Here is a 23,270-nt window from a genome sequence, read left to right as displayed (position 1 = left end):
TCTAATAATAAAACGCCCCTCTATATAATCTATCCAATAATAATACACCCCCTATATAATCTATCTAATAATAACACGTCCCTTTATATAATCTATCTAATAATAAGACGCCCCTCTATATAATCTATCCAATAATAATACACCCCCCTATATAATCTATCCAATAATAATACACCCCCTATATAATCTATCCGATAATAAAACACTGCTCTATATAATCTATCTAATAATAAGACACCCCTCTATATAATCTCTCTACATAACCTACATTATATTAAGATTATCTATCCAATAATAATACACCCCCCTTACATAATCTATCCGATAATAAAACACGGCTCTATATAATCTATCCAATAATAAGTCACCCCTCTATATAATCTATCTAACAATAAGACGCCCCTTTATATAATCTATCTAATAATAAGACACCCCCTATATAATCTATCTAATAATAATACACCCCTCTATATAATCTATCTAATAATAACACGCCCCTTTATATAATCTATCTAATAATAGACACCCCTCTATATCATCTAATAATAAAACACCCCTCTATATAATCTATCCAATAATAATACACCCCCCTATATAATCTATCTAATAATAACACGTCCCTTTCTATAATCTATCTAATAATAAGACACCCCTCTATATAATCTACCTAAATATAAAACACCCCTCTATATAATCTATCCAATAATAAGACACCCCTTTATGTAATCTATCTAATAATAAAACACTGCTCTATATAATCTATCTAATAATAAGACACCCCCTATATAATCTATCCAATAATAATACACCCCCCTATATAATCTAACAATAAGACGCCCCTCTATATAATCTATCTAATAATAAGACACCCCTCTATATAATATATCTAATAATAAAACGCCCCTCTATATAATCTATCCAATAATAATACACCCCCTATATAATCTATCTAATAATAACACGTCCCTTTATATAATCTATCTAATAATAAGACACCCCTCTATATCATCTATCTAAAAATAAGACACCCCTCTATATAATCTATCCAATAATAATACACCCCTCTATATAATCTATCTAATAATAAGACACCCCTCTATATATTCTATCTAATAATAAGACACCCCTCTATATAATCTATTTAATAATACAACACTGCTCTATATAATATATCTAATAATAAGACACCCCTCTATATAATCTATACAATAATAATACACCCCTCTATATAATCTATCTAATAATAAGACACCCCTCTATATAATCTACCTAAATATAAAACACCCCTCTATATAATCTATCCAATAATAAGACACCCCTTTATGTAATCTATCTAATAATAAAACACCCCTCTATATAATCTATCCAATAATAAAACACCCCTCTATATAATCTATCTAATAATAAGACACCCCTCTATATAAACTATCTAATAATAAGACACCCCTCTATATAATCTATCTAATAATAAGACGCCCATCTATATAATCTATCCAATTATAATACACCCCCCTCTATAATCTATCCAATAATAATACACCCCCCTATATAATCTATCCAATAATAATACTCCCCCTATATAATCTATCCAATAATAATACACCCCCTATATAATCTATCTAATAATAAGACACCCCTCTATATAATCTATCTAATAATAAGACGCCCATCTATATAATCTATCCAATTATAATACACCCCCCTCTATAATCTATCCAATAATAATACACCCCCCTATATAATCTATCCAATAATAATACTCCCCCTATATAATCTATCCAATAATAATACACCCCCTATATAATCTATCCAATAATAAAACACCCCTCTATATAATCTATCTCATAATAAGACACCCCTCTATATAATCTATCCAATAATAACACGTCCCTTTATATAATCTATCTAATAATAAGACACCCCTCTATATCATCTATCTAAAAATAAGACACCCCTCTACGTAATCTATCCAATAATAATACACCCCCCTGTATAATCTATCCAATGATAATACGCCCCTCTATATAATCTATCCCATAATAATACAACCCCCTATATAATCTATCTAATAATAACACGTCCCTTTATATAATCTATCTAATAATAAGACACCCCTCTATATCATCTAAAAATAAGACACCCCTCTATGTAATCTATCCAATAATAATACACCCCCTGTATAATCTATCCAATAATAATACGCCCCTCTATATAATCTATCCAATAATAATACACCCCTCTATATAATCTATCTAATAATAAGACACCCCTCTATATAATCTACCTAAATATAAAACACCCCTCTATATAATCTATCCAATAATAAGACACCCCTTTATGTAATCTATCTAATAATAAGACACCCCTCTATATCATCTATCTAAAAATAAGACACCCCTCTATATAATCTATCCAATAATAATACACCCCCCTATATAATCTATCCAATAATACGCCCCTCTATATAATCTATCTAATAATAAGACACCCCTCTATATAATCTATCTAATAATACAACACTGCTCTATATAATATATCTAATAATAAGACACCCCTCTATATAATCTATACAATAATAATACACCCCTCTATATAATCTATCTAATAATAAGACACCCCTCTATATAATCTACCTAAATATAAAACACCCCTCTATATAATCTATCCAATAATAAGACACCCCTTTATGTAATCTATCTAATAATAAAACACCCCTCTATATAATCTATCCAATAATAAAACACCCCTCTATATAATCTATCTAATAATAAGACACCCCTCTATATAATCTATCTAATAATAAGACACCCCTCTATATAATCTATCTAATAATAAGACGCCCATCTATATAATCTATCCAATTATAATACACCCCCCTCTATAATCTATCCAATAATAATACACCCCCTATATAATCTATCCAATAATAATACTCCCCCTATATAATCTATCCAATAATAATACACCCCCCTATATAATCTATCTAATAATAAAACGCCCCTCTATATAATCTATCTAATAATAAGACACCCCTCTATATAATCTATCTAATAATAAGACGCCCATCTATATAATCTATCCAATAATAATACACCCCCTATATAATCTATCCAATAATAAAACGCCCCTCTATATAATCTATCTCATAATAAGACACCCCTCTATATAATCTATCTCATAATAAGACACCCCACTATATAATCTATATATCTAATAATAAGACACCCCTCTATATAATCTATATTATAATAAGATATCCCACTGTATAACCTATATTATAATAATATATCCCTCTGTATAACCTACATTATAATAAGATATCCCTCTATACAACCTATATTATAATACAATATCCCTCTATACAACCTATATTATAATACGATATCCCGCTATACAACCTATATTATAATACGATATCCCGCTATGTAACCTATATTATAATACGATATCCCGCTATATAACCTATATTATAATACGATATCCCGCTATATAACCTATATTATAATAAGATATCCCGCTATATAACCTATATTATAATAAGATATCCCGCTATATAACCTATATTATAATAAGATATCCCGCTATGTTACCTATATTATAATAAGATATCCCTCTATATAATCTATATTATAATACGATATCCCGCTATATAACCTATATTATAATACGATATCCCTCTGTATAACCTATATTATAATAAGATATCCCTCTATATAACCTATATTATAATACGATATCCCGCTATATAATTTATATTATAATAAGATATCCCGCTACATAACCTATATTATAAGATATCCCTCTATATAATCTATATTATAATAAGATATCCTTCTATATAATCTATATTATAATACGATATCCTCTATATAACCTACATTATAATAAGATATCCCACTGTATAACCTATATTATAATAATATATCCCTCTATACAACCTATATTATAATAAGATATCCCGCTACATAACCTATATTATAATAAGATATCCCTCTATATAATCTATATTATAATAAGATATCCCTCTATATAACCTATATTATAATACGATATCCCGCTATGTAACCTATATTATAATACGATATCCCTCTATATAACCTATATTATAATAAGATATCCCGCTATATAACCTATATTATAATACGATATCCCGCTATATAACCTATATTATAATACGATATCCCTCTATATAACCTATATTATAATACGATATCCCGCTATATAATCTATATTATAATAAGATATCCCGCTATATAACCTATATTATAATAAGATATCCCTCTATATAATCTATATTATAATACGATATCCCGCTATATAATTTATATTATAATAAGATATCCCGCTACATAACCTATATTATAATAAGATATCCCTCGATATAACCTATATTATAATACGATATCCCGCTATATAATCTATATTATAATAAGATATCCCGCCATATAACCTATATTATAATAAGATATCCCTCTATATAATCTATATTATAATACGATATCCCGCTATATAATTTATATTATAATAAGATATCCCGCTACATAACCTATATTATAATAAGATATTCCTCTGTATAACCTATATTATAATAAGATATCCCGCTATATAATTTATATTATAATACGATATCCCGCTATATAACCTATATTATAATAAGATATTCCTCTGTATAACCTATATTATAATAAGATATCCCGCTATGTTACCTATATTATAATACGATATCCCGCTATATAATCTATATTATAATAAGATATCCCTCTATATAATCTATATTATAATAAGATATCCCTCTATATAATTTATATTATAATACGATATCCCGCTATATAACCTATATTATAATAAGATATTCCTCTGTATAACCTATATTATAATAAGATATCCCGCTATGTTACCTATATTATAATACGATATCCCGCTATGTTACCTATATTATAATAAGATATCCCTCTATATAACCTATATTATAATAAGATATCCCGCTATGTAACCTATATTATAATACGATATCCCGCTATATAACCTATATTATAATAAGATATCCCTCTGTATAACCTATATTATAATACGATATCCCTCTGTATAACCTATATTATAATACGATATCCCGCTATGTAACCTATATTATAATACGATATCCCTCTATATAATCTATATTATAATACGATATCCCGCTATGTAACCTATATTATAATACGATATCCCTCTATATAATTTATATTATAATACGATATCCCTCTATACAACCTATATTATAATACGATATCCCGCTATGTAACCTATATTATAATACGATATCCCTCTATATAATTTATATTATAATACGATATCCCTCTGTATAACCTATATTATAATACGATATCCCTCTATATAATCTATATTATAATACGATATCCCGCTATGTAACCTATATTATAATACGATATCCCTCTATATAATTTATATTATAATACGATATACCTCTGTATAACCTATATTATAATACGATATCCCGCTATATAACCTATATTATAATACGATACTCCTCTGTGTAAGACCTGCTATAGAAGTATTGTATCAGTAGTATTTGTATCACTGTAATTGCCATTGCTGCCTCTCTCCCCCCATCTCCAGACAATCGGTGACTTACCTGGGGCTGTGATGGTGAGGCGCTGAAATTGAACAACTGGTTGGTCCTGCGACAGATGGAATAGAAGAGGTAAATAATAATCTCAGTGCTGGCATTATCCAAATGAAAGGACACCTAGCACACTAAATGCAAGAAACAGCAGATTTAATATACGTTTATCAGGTGGGCTGCTAATGAAATCCCTAAAACGTACCGATTCCCTCCAATGTGACAGTGAATTGGCAGATTATCCCCTAAACCTATAAATATCACACTTACTGCAGCTCAAAGTTAATGAGTCGGGTGACCATCAGCTCGTACTGAACACTAGATGGCGACAGGGAGGCGACATCGATATAGATGTACTGGTCCAAAGGCTCTGCCTTGCTCTCAGATTCTGTTGGGCACAGAGTGCGGCTGACATCCTGGTAGGTGTAGATCCGCTGGTAGCTGGGGATTCAGAAATCATTACAGGTGTTAGAACATCTTATAGCAGCCTTCTACCATACCTGATGTATTGTGGATTAAAAACAGAACAATGTGAGTTTTATTGCTGTGAAGTTCTGTGATACACTCATACACACTGCACAGTACAGTGAGTTTTATTGCTCTGGAGCTCTGTACATGCTGCACAACACAGTGAGTTTTATTGCTGTGGAGCTCTGTGATACACTCATACACACTGCACAATACGGTGAGTTTTATTGCAGTGGAGCACATTTGATTGGTATAAAGATAGTTTTTGGTCTTAAATGTAAACATCTCTTTAAATTCTCTTCTTAGAGAATAACGTGACAATATTTGCCTGGGCCATTTGTTAAGGAAAGGGTTACATGTATTTAAATACAAGGCCAGTCCCTGTGCTAATTATAGCAGGGTATATTGTAGGGCAAAGTGCCAACACCCTGTATTACACCTGGGTGACAATAACGAGGGTCAGACAGCCCAGGGAAGACACTGGGCACACTGAATACAGAGAGCCCATCTACCTCTCCCTATATAGTGAATGAGTGACTGCACACCCACCTTAATGTCACACAAACCATCACTTTGTCATGAGAAAACACAGCAATAATCATTATCCCGGAACCCCACCGCTCAAAGTAGACATGCTTTTACCCAAATAAACAGTGCGTACTGTGGCAGAACGGACCGTTCATTGTGACTACTAACTTCTAACTACTAACTTCACTTGTTCAGTAGTTGTCGTACCAGATCCCACTTGGTTTAGCACCCAAATGATTGACAGAGGGTCCGTCACAAGATCTGTCAGCGTTAGTTCTAGTGATTGATCCGGTTGGTGTCCAGGAGAACACACTGGATCTGTCAGCGTTAGTTCTAGTGATTGATCCGGTTGGTGTCCAGGAGAACACACTGGATCTGTCAGCGTTAGTTCTAGTGATTGAACCGGTTGGTGTCCAGGAGAACACACTGGATCTGTCAACGTTAGTTCTAGTGATTGATCCGGTTGGTGTCCAGGAGAACACACTGGATCTGTCAGCGTTAGTTCTAGTGATTGAATTGGTTGGTGTCCAGGAGAACACACTGAATCTGTAAGAGTTAGTCAGGGGATTCATCCGAACGTTAAATTAACACTGGATGGCATTGACTTTCGGGACTTTTGATGTGTGAACTGAGACCGACCGCAGGGCCAAAACTCATGGAACTATTTTCGTCTACTTTGCCCGTGCGGCCAGTCAAATCTTTAACCCTCCATAACTCCCAAACCCCTGGTCCGATCTGGGTGATTTTTGAGTATGTTTCTCACCCAGATCAGGGGTACCTCATTTAAGGGTGTACCTTTCATAGTTGGGGTACATCCAAAACTTGGGAAAAAAATTATACTTTTTAATGATGTTACGGTAATTGTTAAGCTAAGGGGAGGAGATGTGGGGGAGGTACGGTCTATGTGATTGGGCAATGTAATAATTATGGTAGTTGCCTCCCTTGCATGGGAGAATCTCATAAAAGCAGAGATGGTGTTATTAAAAATCAGTTGACTCCCAGGCTGTGTGTCGTCTAGTCCTTGGGAATGGGAATTATGCCATGTGTCCTGCCTTCTGTATGCTGAATCTTTATTACCAGCGGAGACCTCTAGGATTAACCTTTGCTACTCCGCTACACAGGAGAACAGATTTGTCAGCATTAGTTCTAGTGATTAAACCGGTTGGTGTCCAGGAGAACATACTGGATCTGTAAGCGTTAGTTCTAGTGATTAAACCGGTTGGTGTCCAGGAGAACACACTGGATCTGTAAGCGTTAGTTCTAGTGATTAAACCGGTTGGTGTCCAGGAGAACACACTGGATCTGTAAGCGTTAGTTCTAGTGATTAAACCGGTTGGTGTCCAGGAGAACATACTGGATCTGTAAGCGTTAGTTCTAGTGATTAAACCGGTTGGTGTCCAGGAGAACACACTGGATCTGTAAGCGTTAGTTCTAGTGATTAAACCGGTTGGTGTCCAGGAGAACACACTGGATCTGTAAGCGTTAGTTCTAGTGATTAAACCGGTTGGTGTCCAGGAGAACAGATCTGGCAGCGTTAGTTCTAGTGAAGGCAGATACCTGGGCAGCTCCTGTCTGAGTCGGGCAGATGGCAGATATTATCGGACGTGTAACCCCGTCACCGGGACATGGATCTCCTTTCCTGTATTGTTTATACAATTGACTGACAGACAGGATTACACACATTTTATTATTCTTGTATTGTGCAGGGTGTGGCCATGTCGACGCACACTAATGCAGTTATTTTTATTCCTATTTTGTAGACTCGTTCTTTGTATTCGAATTTTAATTGAATCTGTTTATTGATGAAAAAATGTCATCACTAAAACAAACAGAAAGGTACAAAACACATAGACAATACAAGAAAAATAAAGGGACAGAAACCCAGGTGAGGTTCTACAATGTCCTCTCCTATTAGAAATCTTCGCCATGTTAGGCCGACGCGAGTGAAGGGCAGCTGTACAAATTTCTCCCTTTATTTAAAGGTTCTCAGTTTACACAACTTGTAACGTGTAACCTGTAACGATTGTCTTCCAATATTGTGAATGAAGTTAGCAGAAGACCGTGCGATATTTTGGAAGCGCACGGTGGAATGGACTTGTTATTTTCGTATAATAAAGTTCTCTGACAAATAAGAAATGTTGAATGTTCTTTTTTTATTGTTTATGTTTTGTTGTCCATCTTGTTTTTTGTTAGTTTTTTTGTCCCAAATTCATGTGTCTTTTTTTCTTTGTGTCCAGATGTCACGTTGCTGTCGTGGAGTGACTGTTTTAATTATTGGGCTTTACTTCCTGGAGCAGGATGTGAATTAGCTTTCCTTGCTTGTTTACTTGATAGGTGACGTGACAAATAAGATTAAATCTGCTGCGGGGGAAGGCGTAAGGCCTAGGCATTGCAAGATAATTAGCATTCTGGAGGACTTCAGATATAAAACAGAGAAGGTAACGCACACGTTATTTAAGTAGTTACTTTAAAAATTACACATTTTGTACCGTACTGTAAATGAAAAACAAAATAAAATCAAAGAAGAATATGGATTTATACTAATTTCCCCAGCCGGGGGAGGATCTCAGGAAGGCTGTGGAATGGTGTGTCATTTCATGTTTTTTTTTAAATATCCTGATTTTACTGTATTTTAGTTGATGGAGAATAAGATCTGGGGAGGGTGGGGGGGGGCGCCATAAAGAGCAGAATTAACCATACGACAACCCTAGAACCCATGGGTTAGAATCATGGAACTGCTTGGCCCCATTAAACTTCCCAATGTGAAGGATTGGTTATCCTGCCCTGGGCCCGTGGGATTGCAATCCTTCTCTGTTATAATATACCGGTATTACCAGGGTACATTGTGAAATAGATACAGATGGGCGAGTAGAAAGATCTGAATCAGAATTCTCTTTGGAAATGGAAAGATGAGTTTGGGGACATAAATACAACAATTCATGGTGTGAGTTTGTTATTATTGTACATGGGGGGATGACTATAAAAAGTAATGTCTGAAAATATATGAATGTGTCCTACAATGCGTTATCAGTATGGATGGCTAGAACGGCTCAACAAGTGATGAGGAGCATATATTGGTGTCTGAAGGAGACACACTGCCCCCACTCTGGGCTAAGCCTCCAGTACTCTCAGCCAGTCACTGCTACCCATGATAGACAATGTTCACACCGATAATATGAAAGAGCTAATTATGCATTATCCGTGGAGGAGGGACAATAGCCCAGGTTTATGTCAAACCATTCCTAAATAGCTCACATTAATCTGGAAGACAGTTCACTGCAGAGCTTATTACTTATAGCATTTCTTTATGTGACCCTATGTACCCCATTATCCATAGGATGGATTTCCTGTACACCATTATCCATAGGATGGATTTCCTGTGCCCCTCCACCGGTAGGATGGATTCCCTGTACCCCACCACCAGCAGGATGGATTCCCTGTGCCCCATTACCCATAGGATGGATTTCCTGTACCCCATTATCCATAGGATGGATTTCCTGTACCCCATTATCCACAGGATGGATTCCCTGTGCCCCATTAACCGTATGATGGACTTCCTGTACCCCACCACCAGTAGGATGGATTCCCTGTGCCCCATTATCTATATGATGGATTTCCTGTGCCCCACCACCACTAGGATGGATTCCTTGTTCCCCATTATCCACAGGATGGATTTCCTGTGCCCCACCACCATTAGGATGGATTCCCTATATCCCACCACCAGTAGGATGTGTGCCCCATTACCTGTATGATGGATATCCTGTACCCCACCACCAGCAGGATGGTTTCCCTGTGCCCCATTATCCATAGGATGGATTTCCTGTGCCCCACCACCAGTTGGATGAATTCCCTGTACCCCATTATCCATAGGATAGATTTCCTGTGCCCCACCACCAGTAGGATGGATTCCCTGTATCCCACCACCAGTAGGATGGATTTCCTGTGCCCCATTACCCGTAGGAAGGATTCCCTGTGCCCCATTACCTGTAGGATGGATTTCCTCTGCCCCTTTACCCGTAGGATGGATTTCCTGTACCCCACCACCAGTAGGATAGATTCCCAGTGCCCCATTACCCATAGGATGGATTCCTTGTACCCCACCACCAGTAGGATGGATTCCCTGTATCCCACCACCAGTAGGATGGTGTGGCAAATTAGCCACTTGTTACTGTATTTTCATAAGATGTGTGCACCACTTTAAGAACCAAGTATATGTATGCTTAATGGGTTCCATGCGAACAATAGCGTTCGTATGCTGGCAGCATGAAAAACCGCCAGCATTCATTCAATAGTTTCACGAACAGTGAATTTCAACACTGTTCGTGAAAAGAACAAACTACCGAAAGGGTACCACACACAGGAGGTTGTGTGGCTCACATTAAGGATTGCAACATTGTTGCAATCGGTAATTAGAAGGATTCAGGGTGGCCGCCGTTCGGCTACCGACCACGCGGCGGTCGGCCATCTTGGATCCTTTGTTAGCCCAGCGGTATTTTGTCATCGAGCACCTGGAACTAAAATCGGCTACTCGGCGGCACGAATACCGTTGTACTTCCAAGCCGTTCGGGAGCCACGGTCCTTCGGTAAAGTGGTTCCCTAAAGTCAATCGGTAGTTTGAAAGTAACTTATATATTTTATTGGATTCGTGCGGCGTTCGGTTATTTATGCTGGGGTCTGAGCGGCACTTTCACGAAGCGTGCGCTCAGACTCCAGCTATCTACCGAACGTCCATTCGTTTAAATAAAGTGGATATTATAAAAGTTATATGTTTTAATGTCAAATGCCGGTTCTGCTGCACGGAGGGATAATCCACTTAACGGTATATTCCAGTGGGAGTATCCCTCTCGTCCAGCAGTGCCTGATGGGAGAAATGCTCAGAATGCAGTCCCCTACTGTATTACCCCTTGAGACGAAGTGCCCTTCGCCACTTGGGCCTGGAGAGGACTGCTTGCCTGCCTCTTGCCCTGTGACTATGGACCCTGGGAGATTTGGCCCGTTCAATTCAGTATGATAGGAGTTATGTATTTTTGTATCCTTTTGTGTTTTACTGGTAACATGTGCTCAATGGAGTCTGCCTCTATCCCTGGATATAATTGGATTCTTTTCCCCATTGTCTCCAGGATAGAGGGCTCTGTAAAACCGGTTTGGGCCAGATACCCATGCTGCCAGCCAGGCCCCAAAAGATACTTTACTAACTTCTGAACCCCTGGTCTGATTCATGCCATTTTTTGATATGTTGTTCCCCTGAATGGATTGATTTTTATGTGAATGTGATGTATATTTTAGAAGTTATGAATATGCTGTAAAAAGTATATTTTTCCTGCCTGTGATAAATTACATTAACCCATTGTGTTCTGTTATTATATCACAGGCAGAGAGGAGGATGATGGTGTCGATTGGAGTGCTTGGAGTCCTCAGCGAGCACTAGGAGAATCGATTGGCGGAGGTACTCGGAGTGCCAGCGTACCGTCACACCCCTGCTATGTCAATATGGAAACCCCTTGCATGGGGACTTGCATAAATACTGGAACTGTGAATAAAGACCTCAGTTGACTCCCAGCCTATGTGTCGTCTAGTTCTTGGGAAGGAAGGATTCTTACAACGCTACCAGGATCATTGTATGCTGTATTTATTACCTGGATTATTTTATGCTGTTCCGGTTACCCAGCGGAGATACTGTGGATTATACTACCTCTCCGTTACAGATGGAATCCCTGTGCGGCTGAACCAGCCTCGCCACTGGGCATTGGAGAAGACTGATTGCCAGCCTCCTGCCATGTGACTATGGCCCCTGGGATGTATTGCCCTTTTAGTAAGTGATTTGGGGCTTATGGACTTGTATTGGACTGTGTATGACCCTTTAAGAACTGTATTTGGGCATAATGGATTTTTTATTGTGCTGTTTCTGGCTCTTTAAGTACTTTGGGAAAGGACCTGCAGTTTTGGCATGGCACTTCGGATGCAGCTGAAGTGCCGAGGTAGTCGAAGTGGCCGCCATTAGAAAACCAAACACGTGGCGGCGGCTATTTTGATTCATTCGAATGCAGTCAGCGGTGTGTGCTGTCAAACTCATGGAACTAAAATCGGCTACAGAACGGCATGAACACCACTGAAGTTTTACCTTCCCTGGAACGAATGCATTCGACAGTTCATTTGACAGTTCATTCGACAGTTCGACAATTCGACTGGTTGTTGTTCGTCTATTTGAACTGACTCTAACATGAGAAATAGACCGGCCGCACAGCTTGATTCTCTGGAAATGTTTTGGGCATGAAAATGTGCTTGCGGTCGGTCAAAGGTGACATATCTATCTCACGAACGGCTGAACGGATTCGAATGATTTTTGGGTATGTTTGTATTTCAAATATGCTGATTAAAGGGACACTATAGTCACCTGAACAACTTTAGCTTAATGAAGGAGTTTTGGTGTATAGAACATGCCCCTGCAGCCTCACTGCTCAATCCTCTGCCATTTAGGAGTTAAATCATTTTGTTTATGAACCCTAGTCACACCTCCCTGCATGTGACTTGCAAAGCCTTCCATAAAGAGAGCCCTATTTAGGCTTTCTTTATTGCAAGTTCTGTTTAATTAAGATTTTTTTTATCCGCTCCTATGTTAATAGCTTGCTAGACCCTGCAAGAGCCTCCTGTATGTGATTAAAGTTCAATTTAGAGATTGAGATACAATTATTTAAGGTAAATTACATCTGTTTGAACGTGAAACCAGTTTTATTTTTCATGCAGGCTCTGTCAATCATAGCTAGGGGAGGTGTGGCTAGGGCTGCATAAACAGAAACAAAGTGATTTAACTCCTAAATGACAGTGAATTGAGCAGTGAAATTGCAGGGGAATGATCTATACACTAAAACTGCTTTATTTAGCTAAAGTAATTTAGGTGACTGTAACGGATCGCCTGGCACCCCGACTTGGTACCTCCGTTAATGGATGCTCCTAGTGCTTCCTGAGGACTCCAAGCACTCTGGCAGACACCACAATCACCGAATCTGAGAAGCCTTTTAAATTCTCCCAAGCATATGAATGCTGTAGACCATTGAATAGGAACCATACGAATAGGCTTGTACTCCTAGCAGTCAACTGGAACAGCATGCAATAAATCCTCCCCCAATAATGAGACGACACATCACTTTGAGGGTAAAACAGGAACTCTGGACTGGCTCATCCAGCCTGGCTTTTATTTCCAACTCACACATACAGGCCACACCCAGGGGGAGGCATAAAAGAACCAATGACATAGATGTTACCTCCCACACATCCCCTCCCCTTAGTGTGACACATAATCCCATTATGCATACAGTGTAAAATATACTTTTACACAACTTTCATAACTTTAAAACCATACATCACATTCACACATAACACACAGACATTTCACCTATCCCCAGATAGCTGGGATCTGCACGCACAAAACTACCGAATAGCGCGCAGATCCTACTCACACAGTACAATTGCCATGGAGCTAAAGTCTTTCCCATAGTCTTTCATTATATGAATAGGCTCCATGGTATGGCTATCTGGGGTATCACATTCCCATAAAGTCTGGTCCATAGTCCAAAGGCAAGAGGCGGGCAATCAGCCCCCTCCAAGGACACGTGGCGAGGTCGGTTTCGCCACAGTGACTATAGTGTTCCTTTAATAATATAATAAACTTTTCTTAATAATGGATGTATAGTTTTAGAGTTATGAAAGTTGGGTAAAAAGTATGTTTTAAACTGTACGGCTAATTGTGTTACCTCTCAGGCTAAGGGGAGGAGATGTGTGGGACTTAACCAGTGTGGGATTGGGTAATTCATAATTGTCTGTGGGCGTCTCCCTTGCACGGGAGAATTGGATAAAAGCAGAGTGTGTGTCATTAAAAAGCAGAGTTCTACTTTACCCTCAATTTGGAGTGCCATCTCTTATTGGGGGAATCTGCTACAAGGGATTGCTATGCTTGTCATACTCCCTTGCTGAATCACTACTATGCTCTTGTAAGAGCTTATTCCTGTCTTGCACTCTGAAGGAGTCAACGGTGGTTATGGTGTCTGCTGCAGTGCTTGGAGTCCTCAGGAAGTGCTAGGAGCATCCATTAACGGAGGTACCCAGTCGGGGTGCCCGTTGATCCGTTACACCCTGTACCCCATTATCCATAGGATGGATTTCCTGTGCCCCACCACCAGTAGTATGGATTCCCTGTAATCCACCACCAGTAGGATGGATTCCGTGTACCCCACCACCAGTAGGATGGATTCCCTGTGCCCCATTACCCGTATGATGGATTTCGTCTACCCTACCTCCAGTAGGATGGATTCCCTGTGCCTCATTATCCATAGGATGGATTTCCTGTGCCCCACCACCAGTAGGATGGATTCACTGTACCCCATTATCCATAGGATGGATTTCCTGTGCCCCACCACCAGTGGGATGGATTCCCTGTATCCCACCACCAGTAGGGTGGATTCCCTGCACCCCATTATTCATAGGATGTATTTCCTGTGCCCCACCACCAGTAGGATGGATTCCCTGTATCCCACCACCAGTTGGGTGGATTCCCTGTGCCCCACCACCAGTAGGATGGATTCCCTGTATCCACCAGTAGGATGGATTTCTTGTACCCCACCACCAGTAGGATGGATTCCCTGTATCCCACCACCAGTAGAATGGATTCCCTGTTCCCCATTATCCATAGGATGGGTTTCCTGTGCCCCATTATCCATAGGATGGATTTCCTGTACCCCATTATCCATAGGATGGATTTCCTGTGTCCCACCACCAGTTGGATGGATTCCCCTGTAAATATTCATTATAAAGATGGATTTTTCAAAACTTGAAATTCCCAGTTTATAAATACATGTGATGACGGCTTTATACATGGCTGCAAAGTATAGGTACAGACAGAGTTCGGGTCCAGAAACACAAAGTCGAATATTGCATTTAGTTGCAGTGCAATGTTCAGCTCCAGGACCCCTTGTCCAGGAACGCATCTTTCCAGATAATTAAATTACAGCAGGTGTCCTTACTTCAACAGCGAGAACAGAACCAAGGGGAACATTCAATACATTTTACGCAGTTTACCTGTAAATTTACCAGAAACTGAGCACAATATCTAATAACTAGTGTCAAAGGCAAAGTAAATCTCAGCAAAAAAGGTCCATAACAATCCACATTAAATGGGCAGTAATGTCCTAATGTAGCTCCCATTTCTGCCGTCATGGAAGATGAGCTACTCACATGCCCCTGAAGGCCAAGGGAACTTGCCACGATAGCACACTTTTCTGTTGACGGACCACGAACAGCACAGGGAACTCCAAGTTAGTTGTTGTAGCGGTCACAAAAACACGCAGAGCATCCACCTACAAAGATAAAAAATAACCAGACTTGAACATACGAGAGCAAATGGACAGATCCTCCACCACTGCTACGCACTGAACAAGAAGTCATGATGATTGTTATTACACATAACAATATGAAAACCAGTCACCTTCGTATCAGGACAAAGGACATGGACACGTTGCACGTGGCACACAATGTAGTAAATACTGGTGTATTAAGAGATCATTGGGGAATCCACTGTGTTTAAAGTAAAGCCGGAGGTGCGTATTTGGCTAATCTTGGGATTGATTTTATACGTTATACATAAACCTTAAAGCAAAAAAGAGAGGATGAGCACTCTGAGAACGGGCAAAGCTTTGAGAAACTCAGTAGCTTTCCATTCAGTAAATCCCCACTCGGATCTCAAAATAGTTTTTGCTCACTTGTGCCATTACAGGGAGAACATATCTGAAACATATCAGACTGGTCCCACCCGTACGGGCAGTCCAGATCCGAAATGCCAGCAAGATCCCTCTTCACGAGAGACACAGCAACCCCAGACGACTCGGCCTTCTTTTGCGTCTCGTCAGTGAGGCGTAGTTGATACCCCTCTAGGCACAGTGAGCACGGGGTCAATGTCTGGATTATGCTTTTAATTTGGGGTGAGCAAAAAAAGCAAAAAAGAGAGGATGAGAACCTGAGCCGTTGTCCGTTCTCAGCACTCTCTTACGACTTGTTTTTTTGCTCTCCTTAAAATATTATCCCTCCCTGCATCACACGGCTTTTATTTTAGAGGGTGCAGCTGGTGGTGTGGCCAGTGAGGCCTTAATCACGTTCTCATTACCTACTGATACACATTATGAAACGAAGATTGAATTTAGAAGAACAATGTATCTTATTTACACAGACTGATTTCTAATTTACCCTCCTTTAGCCCACCCTGGCTCCTTCTAACTGTATAACATTCACCTCCAGCTGTTTGGAACCACAGCCAATCACCTCCCTATTACCTTCACATGTTATCAGCTGCTGCAGTTATACCACTAACTCTCTCTGTCATCACATACAAATACCTCGTCTCATCTCCCCATTTTAACCTTTAGATTGTAAGCTCACGGGCAGGGCCCACTACCTGTTGTATCGGTCTGTTCTTATCGCGTTTTGTCTTTTTTCCCAATTGTACAGCGCTGCAGAATTTGTTGGCGCTTTATAAATGCCAGTAATAAATAAATAAATAAATATTAAAAACACATTTAGTGCAGTTTAAAGACACGTTACTGGGAGTATTATTGCTATGGAGCTCTGTTATACACTCAGACACATTACTGGGAGTATTATTGCTGTGGAGCTCTGTTATACACTCAGACACATTACTGAGAGTATTATTGCCGTGGAGCTCTGTTATACACTCAGACACATTACTGGAAGTATTATTGCTGTGGAGCTATGTTATACACTCAGACACATTACTAGGAGTATTATTGCTGTGGAGCTCTGTTATACACTCAGACACATTACTGGGAGTATTATTTCTGTGGAGCTCTGTTATACACTCAGACACATTACTAGGAGTATTATTGCTGTGGAGCTCTGTTACACACTCAGACACATTACTGGGAGTATTATTTCTGTGGAGCTCTGTTATACACTCAGACACATTACTGGGAGTATTATTGCTGGGGAGCTCTGTTATACACTCAGACACATTACTGGGAGTATTATTGCTGGGGAGCTCTGTTATACACTCAGACACATTACTGGGAGTATTATTTCTGTGGAGCTCTGTTATACACTCAGACACATTACTGGGAGTATTATTGCTGTGGAGCTCTGTTATACACTCAGACACATTACTGGGAGTATTATTGCTGTGGAGCTCTGTTATACACTCAGACACATTACTAGGAGTATTATTGCTGTGGAGCTCTGTTATACACTCAGACACATTACTGGGAGTATTATTGCTGTGGAGCTCTGTTATACACTCAGACACATTACTAGGAGTATTATTGCTGTGGAGCTCTGTTACACAGACACACCAACAATATGGAGCTAGAAAACAGGGACATTAGGAGAGAAAAGAGGGACAGAGGGATTTATATCAACCATAGGGACTGTGTTCTAAAACAGGGACACGGAAGAATGAAAAAGACTCAGAAGTGAAATTGTCTGTATTGAATGTTTGTTATATAGAAAGGTTAACAAATTTAAACCTCTTTAGTTTAGAAAAACGTCGCCTGAGAGGGGATATGATAACATTATACAAATATATTCGGGGCCAATACAAACCATTGTGTGGAAATCTTTTCACAAACCGGACTTTACATAGGACACGAGGCCATGCGTTTAGACTAGAAGAAAGAAGATTTAGTCTAAGGCAAAGGAAAGTTTTTTTTACAGTCAGATTAATAAGGAGGTGGAATTCTCTGCCTGAAGAAGTGGTTTTATCAGAGTCCATACAGATGTTCAAACAGCTACTAGATGCATATTTGCAAAAACAGAATATTCAAGGATATAATCTTTCAATGAAGGGTAATAGCTGCTTGATCCAAGGATAAATCTGACTGCCATTCTGGGGTCAAGAAGGATTCTTTCCCCTAGTTTATTGCAAAATTGGAGGTGCTTCAAACAGTTTTTTTTGCCTTCTTTTGGATTAACAGCAAAAAACAAATGTGAGGAAGGCTGAACTTGATGGATGCAAGTCTCTTTTCAGCTATGTAACTATGTAACTATGTGTTAATGCTTCAAATGCAAAAAAATTTAAAGAATTGGTTTGCACTCCAAAATGTGCTCTCCTGTTCTGTAAATAGGGAATGCTTACTAAAATATTTAAGAAAGCACCGCCTGCCATGGATAGTTTTATATTAAATAAAGTGATTATGGTGCCAAGAGTACTCTGGTGCTTCGCCCCCCCAATTGTAAGTAGTCAAGAGATTTTATCTGCGGTGAGCCTGATTTCCTGTTTAAGAACGTTCAGCTCTCTAGCGTTAGCAGTGGAGGCAGGGAGTGACACCAGGCACCACTTCAGGTACGTAGTCAATCCATTACAAAGCAGTTTGACTACTTACAATGGGTCCTGGCACCATGACCACTTCTTGGCATCCATTTTGTACTGGGCCTACATCCTTTGCATTGTTCCCACGTGACATGTCTGACAGGTTCGCTATCCATATAGTCTGTGCGATTAGCAAAATCTGTTAAACAGATTGTCAAATGGGAAGCAATTTGTTACCAGTGGCAATGTTTATAGCAAAAAATCCAATATATGTTATCTTCTCCAGTAATAAAACATCTACTGACATTAGGGAGAAAAAATATATATATATTTATTTTATTTATATATTATTTATCTGCTGGATACATCATATCGCCCCTGCATGTGAATAATTCAGATCCACGCATCACTAGCAACCTTTCAGTAAGTCAGTGCAGCTAGAAAAAGAGAGAGACCACGTAGAGACAGAGAGAGAGCGTGTAGAGAGAGAGAGAGCGAGAGCGTGTAGAGAGAGAGAGCGTGTAGAGATAGAGAGCGTGGATAAATCGAGAGACCACGTAGAGACAGAGAGAGTGCATTTAGAGAGAGAGAGACCACATAGAGACAGAGAGAGCGTGTAGAGAGAGAGAGAGACCACGTAGAGACAGAGAGAGAGCGTGTAGAGAGAGAGAGAGCGAGTAGAGAGAGAGAGAGCGAGAGCGTGTAGAGAGAGAGAGCGTGTAGAGATAGAGAGCGTGGATAAATCGAGAGACCACGTAGAGACAGAGAGAGCGCATTTAGAGAGAGAGAGACCACATAGAGACAGAGAGAGCGTGTAGAGAGAGAGAGACCACGTAGAGACAGAGAGAGAGCGTGTAGAGATAGAGAGATCGTGTAGAGAGAGAGAGAGCGAGAGCATGTAGAGAGAGACAGCGTGTAGAGATAGAGAGCGTGGATAAATCGAGAGACCACGTAGAGACAGAGAGAGTGTATTTAGAGAGAGAGAGAGACCACATAGAGACAGAGAGAGCGTGTAGAGAGAGAGAGAGACCACGTAGAGACAGAGAGAGAGCGTGTAGAGATAGAGAGATCGTGTAGAGAGAGAGAGAGCGAGAGCATGTAGAGAGAGACAGCGTGTAGAGATAGAGAGCGTGGATAAATCGAGAGACCACGTAGAGACAGAGAGAGTGTATTTAGAGAGAGAGAGAGACCACATAGAGACAGAGAGAGCGTGTAGAGAGAGAGAGACCACGTAGAGACAGAGAGAGCGTGTAGAGAGAGAGAGACCACGTAGAGACAGAGAGGGCATTCTTTGCTGGGTGCCTCACAAGATGGCAGGCACTAATAATGTCCCCTGCAATTAAACAATAACAAGATACATGATCACAGGAGAGCTGTGCCACTCACATCGAGTAAATCAACATATTATGGCTATGATGCTTAATAACTGGTTGCTTGGTAACTAGACGCAAGTAAAGATGCTTCCCTGAGCATCCCTCCTGTGTTTCCATAGCAACCACTTGACCTCTTATAGTCATATTGATATGTGTCCATATGTACCCTGTGCACTGACTGTCCCATGCTCCCCCGTTTCTGGAGAGATAAATATCTCCCGGCTGCGTATAACCAGATGCATTCCCTAATGTCATCAATCAAACGCTTCTCAATTTCAGTCTCTGAAAGCCCAGTGGGCCAGGAGTGGCCCAGATTGAAGAAGGGGGTAGATTGAGTGATAGCAGCAAAATGAGATACTGCGCACAGCCTGCCAATGAGAGAAACAAAATTAGAAACGCCATATGGACCTATAACGAAACACAACGTTTTATTTGTTTTGCAATATGGAGTTCTATCCATTGAGCTAAAAAATATCATTAATTTAAAAAAAAAAGTTGATGGATTTCACAAAAATGTGGATTTAATTCACAGATCAAGTAAAAAATAACCAACAGAGGGAAAACAGCGGAGCAGTAAAAATAAATTAATATTTTTATACTATATATTTAATACATAGTTTTTTTTTTTTACTGTGCCTCGTTTTTCCCCCTCTTTTTGGTTACTTTAGGGAAATAATGTACAGCAAAGTACTAACGTGATATTTATAATTCATATTTTTTTTATGTATATATTTTGCAGTACACTGATTGGCCCATTTCCGTGCCTTTTCGTTCACTCGAATCGTTTTTTCCGAAAACGATCACATGGATGAAATTGATCTGGACTCCAACAGGACATGGATGAATCCAGAACTGACTGACACAAAATGTTTTACCGACCAACAGTATTACAAAATGTAGGCCTAAAAAGCTCATTTGAAGATTTCTATAAATCAGCTATAGCCACAGGGGGCTATTCATGTCGTTTTCAGTTCAGTACAATTTGAATATTTCAGTTTGACTATTTTAGTCGCAGGTTTATAATTTGGATTCCAATCTCCTACAGTTCCTAGTTAGTAAATCTCTGCCTTATACCATTCTAGGAAATCCCCCCCCCCCCCCCTTCTCACTGTAGGCTAAAACTTATCTCAGCAATTACTAACAATGTGTCTGCCTCTAGGCTTTCCAAACTAACTAATCAGGTAGAGTAAAAATTCAATTAGAGGATCCCAGTGCCATCCCAGGAGCTCCTCGTCCTGCGAGCCAGAGCTCTATCTGCAACCAAGTACGTTAGCTGCGGTTATCAGAACGCCTAGATCTGTCAGTGGGGGGGACCAGCGTTCAGAATCCTTAGTCGGTATAATTGCTCCATGATGACAGCTGTGGCCGTCGATCACACAGCCGCTTCCTGCACTTAATCCCAGTCTATTGATCCTGGGTTTGTAAAACAATAAGTCAGAATAGAATAAGAGGTAAAGGCTGGTTAAAACACCGCAGAGGAAACGAGGGATGCGGAGAATGATATATAGATAAGAAAAATCAAACATGATGAATGGCTTACAGTTTGTGTTTGTAATATAAAATGTACTGGAAACCATTGGCATCCTGCTGAACAGGAGGCATACCTCCCAAGTGTCCCTATTTAGGAGGGACGGTCCCTATATTTTGGCCCAAATCCCCCGTTTCCTCTTTTCTCTCCTAATGTCCATCCTAATGTATAACAAAGCTCCACAGCAATAATACTCCCAGTAATGTGTCTGAGTGTATAACAGAGCTCCACAGCAATAATACTCCCAGTAATGTGTCTGTGTGTATAACAGAGCTCCACAGCAATAATACTCCCAGTAATGTCTATGAGTGTATAACAGAGCTCCACAGCAATAATACTCCCAGTAATGTGTTTGAGTGTGTAACAGAGCTCCACCGCAATAATACTCCCAGTAATGTGTCTGAGTGTATAACAGAGCTCCACAGCAATAATACTCCCAGTAATGTGTTTGAGTGTGTAACAGAGCTCCACCGCAATAATACTCCCAGTAATGTGTCTGAGTGTATAACAGAGCTCCACAGCAATAATACTCCCAGTAATGTCTATGAGTGTATAACAGAGCTCCACAGCAATAATACTCCCAGTAATGTGTTTGAGTGTGTAACAGAGCTCCACCGCAATAATACTCCCAGTAATGTGTCTGAGTGTATAACAGAGCTCCACAGCAATAATACTCCCAGTAATGTGTTTGAGTGTGTAACAGAGCTCCACCGCAATAATACTCCCTGTAATGTGTCTGTGTGTATAACAGAGCTCCACAGCAATAATACTCCCTGTAATGTGTCTGAGTGTATAACAGAGCTCCACAGCAATAATACTCCCAGTAATGTGCCTGAGTGTATAACAGAGCTCCACAGCAATAATACTCCCAGTAATGTGTCTGTGTGTATAACAGAGCTCCACAGCAATAATACTCCCAGTAATGTGTCTGAGTGTATAACAGAGCTCCACAGCAATAATACTCCCAGTAATGTGTCTGAGTGTATAACAGAGCTCCACAGCAATAATACTCCCAGTAATGTGTCTGAGTGTATAACACAGCTCCACAGCAATAATACTCCCAGTAATGTGTCTGAGTGTATAACAGAGCTCCACAGCAATAATACTCCCAGTAATGTGTCTGCGTGTATAACAGAGCTCCACAGCAATAATACTCCCAGTAATGTGTCTGCGTGTATAACGGAGCTCCACAGCAATAATACTCCCAGTAATGTGTCTGATTGTATAACAGAGCTCCAAAGCAATAATACTCCCAGTAATGTGTCTGAGTGTATAACAGAGCTCCACAGTAATAATACTCCCAGTACTGTGTCTGGGTGTATCACAGAGCTCCACAGCAATGGAATGTGTCTGAGTGTATAACAGAGCTCCACAGCAATAATACTCCCAGTAATGTGTCTGAGTGTATAACAGAGCTCCACGGCAATAATACTCCCAGTAATGTGTCTG

At 39.5% G+C, this 23,270-nt stretch overlaps 1 protein-coding gene across 3 annotated transcripts in view; it reads right to left on the bottom strand.

Moving 5' to 3' along the window:
* The window catches only part of SIDT1 (SID1 transmembrane family member 1), a 217,480-nt gene that overhangs the window by 59,146 nt on the left and 135,064 nt on the right, over positions 1-23,270 (bottom strand). For all 3 annotated transcript variants that reach the window (XM_063446333.1, XM_063446326.1, XM_063446335.1), the window contains exons 3-5: positions 15,845-15,966; positions 5,891-6,061; positions 5,633-5,678 (exon numbers count right to left, since the gene is read on the bottom strand). In XM_063446333.1, the coding sequence (XP_063302403.1) occupies positions 5,633-5,678; positions 5,891-6,061; positions 15,845-15,966 (339 nt within the window). The remainder of the gene's footprint in view (positions 1-5,632; positions 5,679-5,890; positions 6,062-15,844; positions 15,967-23,270) is intronic.

The sequence above is a fragment of the Pelobates fuscus genome, chromosome 1 (assembly GCF_036172605.1).
Source record: "Pelobates fuscus isolate aPelFus1 chromosome 1, aPelFus1.pri, whole genome shotgun sequence".
NCBI lineage: Eukaryota > Metazoa > Chordata > Amphibia > Anura > Pelobatidae > Pelobates > Pelobates fuscus.
The sequence above is the reverse complement of the archived record's forward strand: the minus strand, read 5'-3'. Positions and strand labels throughout refer to the sequence as shown.